General features: G+C 30.5%; 1 protein-coding gene across 1 annotated transcript in view; it reads right to left on the minus strand.

The window, feature by feature from the left end:
• Window positions 1–6311: 6311 nt before the first annotated feature.
• The window catches only part of LOC112680760 (zinc finger MYM-type protein 1-like), a 2265-nt gene continuing 251 nt past the window's right edge, over window positions 6312–8325 (minus strand). Inside the window, exons 2-4 of the mRNA XM_025550948.1 lie at window positions 8021–8282; window positions 6738–7828; window positions 6312–6602 (exon numbers count right to left, since the gene is read on the minus strand). Of these exons, the coding sequence (XP_025406733.1) occupies window positions 6312–6602; window positions 6738–7828; window positions 8021–8282 (1644 nt within the window). The remainder of the gene's footprint in view (window positions 6603–6737; window positions 7829–8020; window positions 8283–8325) is intronic.

The raw sequence follows: 8325 nt of genomic DNA on the forward strand, positions 1-8325 counted from the left end.
TAAATACTTAAAATAACGGGAATTATTTAAATTCGAGGATTTGAAGAACCCGAATATTAATTTTATTTTATTTACTATGTCGGTATAAATTCTCCTGATAGTATGATAAAATTTTCAGCTTTATTCATTGTTTATTTGATTATCTGTGACAGCCACTACGGTTAAACGTGTTTATATGAGCTCGGCGTTTTTTTATTTTTTTTTTTATTTTTAAAATTAGATAAAGAATTATTGCTTTAGAAGTATGTGATATTTTAATAACTCAAGCAAAAAGTCGTTTTAGTTTTAACGAACATCTAACTACAGCGTTGCTTTTTCAAAATGAGTATTACCCAAAATTTAATAACAAATTTCCAATTGATCATTTACAAAAAACTATAAATTGCTATCCTTTCTTTACAAAAGAACGTTTAAGAACTGAACTTGAGGTTATTTATAGCCGTGATGATTTTCGCTTGCTAAAAGGAATTATTCCTACAATTAACTATATAATATCAAATAATATAAACGATTTATTTAAGGAAGTACTTAAATTACTTAAACTATTAGTCGTCATTCCGATGACATCGTCGGAAGCTGAACGCGGATTTTCGACGTTAAAAAGAATTAAAACTTGTTTGCGAAGTACCATGGAAGAAGACAGACTTAACGCTTTATCTATTCTTAGTATTGAAAGTGAAATGATTTCAGAAAATATGGAATTCAATAAAAAGGTCATCGAACATTTTTCATCAACAAAAAACAGGCGGATGGATTTTATTCATAAAATAACTCCATAAAATAATTATTTTCAAATTATGTACTAAATCATATAATGTTATAATAATAATATAATAATAATATACTATGATAATTATATGAATAAAATATTAAGCTTTAAAATAATAATAAAATAATAATATGTGTATTGTGTTTCATTTTATTATATTTAATTTGACAATTTGTTAAACCTATGATTTTATATTTTAAAGTCGTACCCCCACTATCAGCACCCACGAGCCGCCACTGGTGTTTTGGCAAAAAAATATAATAATATAAAATAATACAAAAATAATATATTCTTGTATAGAAAGTCAACGGCCGCTTGTAGATATTATAACTTGATACCTAATGAATATAGTTAGACGATAATCGATAGCTATAAATAATAATCAATTATCAATGCTATTATTAATCTACCAATAACAAATTTTCTAAAAATAAACGTATGTCTTATGGATTTTTTTCCATTTATGAAGTAGATATACAAGCGTATACGTACATATTGGTGTTACTTTTATAAATTATACGCTAAATTACCATGATGGTCACGGGTATACGGGTATCCCGTGATATACGCTGTTAAAGTTAAATCTTTGAAAGTATCACAAATTGGTTGTATATCTGATCTTTGTTTCCCTATTGTACTTGGATTACATAGCTTATAATATAAATTTTCTACTCTTTTATTATAGTCATTAATACTCTTATTATATTTTTGTTTAACCGAATTTAACTCTACTTGCAGCGATGATGCTGTGTGTTGAGCGTCGAAGGAATATGTTAAATATTTTTTTACGTATGCCCATTTGCTTATATCTCTATATTTTATTAATTCTGACACTTTCCCTGTTATTCTAGTCGTAATATATTTTATTAAAAATGGTACATGTTTTTCCTCTACCGCGCTTATCGCTAAATCACATGCAGTTATAAAATTATAAATGTCATCCTCTGTTTTACATTTTGGTACAATTTTTATTGCTTCTTCTAACGAGAAATTTGTTTTATTAACTATTTCCTTTGAGTCTGTCATTGTTTCTCTAGGTTTTCTTTCAAAAGTTAATTTTTTATGTTCAATATCTTATTGACTTCTAGTTCCTATCCTTTCTTTTGAGTTTAATTCTTTATCTATATTTTTTAGTGTTTTATCTAACAACTTTTTATTTTCTTTTAATTTTTCTTTCGACGGAGTAGCTACTTCCGAAGGAGACGGTGTTTCCCTATCACTATCTCTATTCATATAAATCTTTTATTTCAATTATTCTCATATATTTCTCATATAACATTTATTTTAATTCAATATATCTCATATAATATTTTATTCTCATTTATTGCCTCAATATTTTATTTTATCTATTATTTTTATACACAAGGCGGCGTGTGACGCCGTGTGACCAATATATTTTATTAGTACTTTTAAACTAAATTCACTTAATAATCTCTCAATTATACACAAGGCGGCGTGTGACGTTCCAATATATTTTTTAGTACTTTTAAACTAAATTCACTCAATAATTATTTATCTCAATTCAACTCTAATTATTTTTATTCAATTTATCTCATATTCAAATCTTATATATCTTATATACTTAGGTTTGGTGAGGATCAAACGTGCCGCGCTGGGCAATAGTTGTTTTCAACTATATTAAATAATTTGTCACTAGTCCGTTATTTATCACCTAGATGACCTCGCTAATATTGCCATTCGCACATCTTCCATATTTGTCGCGACTTTTTCCCAATTAAATATCTAAATGTAACCATGCGATTCACATATAATTTATGTACTTGTTTACCTTCTGATTTTTAACTAAAATTCCTTTCTATTCATACGAATGCGAATATTATGTTAATAATAATCATTTCCCGATCTCTACTTTTTATGATCTACGTGGTCCCACCCATGTCGTATGAGTCGTAAGGACCTACATTTATATATGTCCGCAACAAATATTTGTAACAAAACGTAAAGTCCGTATAGCTTTTTTATTTTGTTAACTTTTATTTATATAAAAATAATAATTATAATAATAATAATAATGACGATAACAATTATTATTGTTTTACAATATTACAATCAGGTGTACAATTTATACATACATAATATTACTCGTTGTCGAGTTTACAAATCTTCACGACATTTATATATTACGGGGTATTACTCACAATGCCGAGATGTCAGTGTTCGTACTAGGAGATTTAAACAGTAAGGCCAACATGCTGACCAAAGTATGCTACGCTGTTTTAGCAGCGTAGCCTATGGCCGCGTCGAATGACTCCTAGTACTTACTAACACACGGTTGAAGAGTGAGGATGATTCTGTATCGCACGGTTGATGGACGTGGAGGTCTGATGCGAGTAGCAGCGGTGGGTAAGGCACTCGACGTACTCTGGACGGACACTGGACTGATGGTGGCATGTTCAAGCTCGGACGGCGACGGCTCACACTTTCGGTGGTGACGGCTCTTAGGCCCTTCGGCTGTACGGGTGACTGTTGAACTGCTGCCTCTCTGCCAACTTGTACGGGATGGGGGAAGTACCCGGTGTAACTATATATTAGATATACGTATAATACGTGATTTCTTGGTATCGATCGTATCCGTATATCTAATCGATAGCACACTCAGGTACGGGGGGAATGTTGATTTTACGGTAGATTTCGGGCTATTATATACGTAATAATTCCCTACGCTCGCAACAGAAGTGTGCAATAACATCATTGAAACTATGTATGTGATATGCGGGTTCGAAACGGTCAACTAATCGCGCGCTACCGGGTTCGACGAATGCCGATAACAGTTTTTTCAGCCGGTTTTCACGCCGCGAGGGCGATAGTGGCATACACGCTATACACAGGAACAACATGTGATGTTGCTCGTTACATGTTATAGACTGTGACTCATGGAAAAAACAAAATTTAATTATTTTCATTATCTCAGGAGATATTTTAATAAGTATATTTTCTATATATACCCTATATATAATTACACTATAATAATTTTTTTAATAAAATGTATATTAATAATTTCCACGTCAAGTTCTCATCGTCTATTCTTCTTGAGATGTGTTTTCATCTCTTATATCGGCTTGAATTAACAACCACTGACCCAAGTATCTAAATGGATCATTACGATCTCGTTCAGAAACTTTGTGTAAACCTTCAATTAGCAGTTTTCCTAATGATTGTTTAATATTATCAATATTTTGCTTCATAGTTGCTTGGTACATTGACTCATCATTCTTTTGTTTTCCAGTCATATAGTCACCTAAAGAATTCATAATCAGAAATAAACATTTGTCCATAACGCCACGTAGACAAGAATATGAATGCACATGATTTGTTTTGACGTATGACTTGCGCCATGATTGGCATGTCAAATGACCACGTAGAAGACGAATCGGCAGTTTCAGAATGGTCTAAAAACAAAATTAAGTCTTATTATTTTTTTATTTTTAGCTTCATACTTTAAAAACTTGAAAACTTACAATTATTATCATTGAGATTGAAATGCCCCATTAAATTCTTTTCTACCCATATTTCTCCAGTAGATTTTTGATTATCCAAAATTAAATCTTCAAACATCACACCACTTTTTTTTTTTGCTGTCAGTGACTCAATTTGATGAAGAATTTTATTACACGTAAATTTTTCAGATGATATACTTCCAGATGAACGTTTAAACAAATAACTTTCCTCTTCGTCTATTGAATAAACTGAGTCTAAATCAGACAATTCTTTACGCATAATTATGTTTTCGTTTTTATCGATAGAAATATTTGCTTGATCGGTAATTACTGGTACATCTTTATGCATTATTGATTTTACTGTTTCATTCGATACTTTAATTTCCAATTTTTGAGGTGTCTGTATTTTATTATTTTCTACCATATTAACTATTGGCATAAAAAATGATTTCTCTTGCCATTCCGGTGACGATAATATGCTCATTATTTCTTGGTCTGTCACGATTCGGTTAGTTCCATTGTTCATATTTAATGTATTTTTTAGTATCAAATTTCGATTTGTCAACGAAATGATTGAATTCGTAATAAGTACTTATTTCTTTATTTAAATTAAATATCGATTTGGAAACGAAAACTTTTTATTCTCGGTCATTAAGTGCTAATAAATATTCAAAACAAAATTTAATATTTATAATCTAAATTGTTTCTAAGTAATATTGTATTTGTAAATCCATATAGTATATCATTTTAACCAAATAGCAATTATTATTAAAAACTATTTTAAAGTAATTTTTTTTTCAAATCAATCAGATACTTTATTATTAATCGAACGTTCATAAAACAGTACATCGTCATCCCCGTAGAACGATGCTCCAATGAGTTTATATATAGCGAACGCATAATGTAGAATAACATTTTGCGTGCTGTGGTAATACAACTAATTTAAAATTACATTTGTAACAGTGCATATCAACAAAGTCTAGTTCATCGAGTGCTATTCAAAATTATTTTCAAGTATGTACATCAAAATTAACTATAATGGGAAGTCGTAGTAAAAAGCTCACTAAAGGTTTGATGACATTTGCAGTTAAAGATTTAAAACCTATTAGTATAGTAGAAGGTGAAGGATCTCATAAATTCATGCATATAGCTGTGCCAGAATATAGTAACTCTTGTAGAATGACTTTAACAAGATAAATTAATCGAACGGTAAAAGTTTAAAAATGTACTTAATGTATGTTTAACTGTTGATTTTTGGACATCTATGGCAAACAATAGTTAATTGGATATAACATGTAATTTTTTAGATGGTTAGAAATTACGAAATAGAATTTTGGAAATGGTTGAGGTACCGGAATCACATACATCGGAAAATATTACGAATAATTTAAAGTATATAATGCTAAATTAATATATCGTACTCAGGGCCGGCGCAAGAAGTATTGGCGCCCTGGGCGAAACCATGTTTTGGCGCCCTTACCCCCTCACACCTAGTTTGAGTAGTAATAAAATTAGTATGTATTTTGTATCATAATTTTAAACTTTATTACCTGATCGTACAACATTGTAATAAGATTACACATATTATATTATTAACGTATAAAATTGCCGCATTCCGTAAAATAAAAAATAAAAATAAAAATATTAATTTTAAACTTATAACTATAATTAATATTAAAACTTAACTTTTCTAGCTTTTAATTCAGAAAACTGTTTGATTGCTTCTTCATAGTTTACTTTTTGGGCTAAATCATTTTCAATTGACAAAATTGCTAACGAAGAAAGTCTGTCATCGAGGAGCGCAAATAAGTTTTTATTAATTTCAGTTTAGAAAAACTTCGTTCACCTGATGCTACAGTAACTGGAATCGTCAGCAATATTCTTAGAGATATCCATGTGTAAGGGAATATATCAACTAATTCCATATCGTGTATAAACTGGAGCGCTGATTTGGGGGATCCTTTTCCAATTGGTAAAAGTGAACTCAGATGTTTAAGTTCACTGTAAAGCTCTACGGAATTTATATCAGCACTATCTCCTTCCGAGAGTGCTCCATGCAGATCTTTACAGCATGCCAAAAGATATTAAGAAGATGGTAATTTTTCTAAATTGTACAGAAACCCCCATAACTGCTTATGATTTTCAAATTGAGTAAATCTTTCTTTTATAGATTCTCTGACTGTGTCTACAAGAGTGTAGAAAAATTCTCTTTTAAAACGTTCTTCAGCGCTAATCAAAAAATCTTGATCGGTGTTTTCATCAAAAAAAGTTTTTTTACGTCTTACTCGTACTTCTTTTATAATTGGGTCTATACCTAATGACTCTGCTATTTCTCTTGAAGAGTTTGACGCATCTGCGTACCCTGTTTCTTGATACTTGTTAATATATTTGACACAATTATCTAATAATGAAGACGCCATTTCTATATCCATTGTAAACTCTTGCATAGATTTACTTACAATATTTACTTGAAATAATAAATCATACCAAACATTTAATGAAATCAATACCTTGAAGTCAAGTAATTGATTGCCTAAACTGCTTGCTTCATTCCTTGTTCTAGCATCTGCCTTAGATGATTCCGCAACTTCAATTAATGCATCGTATACTTCTTTTGTTTGATATCGAATTGCTTTTACACTGTCTATGCGACTCTCCCAACGGGTTGTACACAATGGCTTAATCGTCAAGTTAGGTAAGTGTGATTTTAGTACTTGCCAACGGTAAACAGAAGCCGAAAATAAAACAAATATCCGTTGTACAATTCCAAAAAGAGTGATAGATTCTTTGGATTTCGAGGCTGTGTCAGATATAACGAGATTAAGAGAATGACAACCACAGGGCATAAATGCCGCTTTAGGGTTTAAAGCTAAAATTCTTGCTTGAACACATTTTTTATGACCTTTCATATTCGCGCCATTGTCGTAACCCTGACCACGACAGTTCATTATATCAAGATTGTTTTCTTTTAGCGTTTTAAGCAATAACTCAGTAAGGCTTTCTCCAGTAGATTCACTAACTTCTCTAAAACCAATAAAATGCTCAGCTACTTGTAAATTGCCATTATTTTCGTCCACAAATCTTATAGTAAATGACATTTTTTCAGAATGGCTGACATCAGGAGTACATTCTAATATCACAGAAAAATATTTTGCGACTTGTACTTTTTGCTGAATGATTTCTAAAACTTTGGAGGCCATTAGATTTTTAAGTTCATTTTGAATATCCTTACTGCAATAAGTTAGATTGAGTTTTTGTGTAGTTATTCGATTTAAATATTCTTTCATATTATTGTCATATTTTCCTAAAAGTTCTACTAACCCCAAATAGTTTCCATTATTTCTTTCAAATAGTTTATCAGACGATCCTCGGAAAGCTAGATTGTGTTTGGATAAGTATAAAGTTATAGATATTAACCTTTCTAAAATACTTTTCCAATATTGAACTTCTGTATTCATTACTCGTTGCAGGTCATTATCAATACATCTACCAAGGTTTAATCTTAATTCACATTCGTGCCACTTTTTGTATGCAGTAAAATGCTCAGGTGATTTTTCATGAGAAATAAGTATTGTTGTCATATGTTTCCAGTCATTATTGCCTGTTGTGGATAGTGTACTATGAGAACTATTAAAAAGTTTGCAACAAAAACAAAACACCCGATCAATGCTTTTAGAATATACAAGCCATCGTCTTTTAACTTTTTCATTGTTGTCTAATTTTCTTATTTGGTAAATTTTAGAAAAATGACGATTATTTTCATCTTTGGGAAAAATGTCTTCGTTTATTTCACGTGGTCCCATCTTAATAACTATGTCTATTAAGTTATTCTGTCTGTTATCTGGCCATAAATATGGGTCGAATAAATCAGGTTGAGAAATAAATGCAACGGATTTTGAAACATCGGTTATCGGTTTATCGCTCATCTCAACTGTTTTGTTCACAAATGCACTTTTACTACTATTAATGTCAATATCAAAATTATTATCATCACAAGGAAAATATGTTAAAGTAGGAGAGGTCAACGTTTCTTCATTATTATGTTTAACATGAGTCTTAGAAATATTTTCATATATACTATTTATTGATTCATTTTTA

This window comes from Sipha flava, unplaced genomic scaffold (genome assembly GCF_003268045.1).
Source record: "Sipha flava isolate LNK unplaced genomic scaffold, YSA_version1 18071_pilon_pilon, whole genome shotgun sequence".
Classification (NCBI taxonomy): domain Eukaryota; kingdom Metazoa; phylum Arthropoda; class Insecta; order Hemiptera; family Aphididae; genus Sipha; species Sipha flava.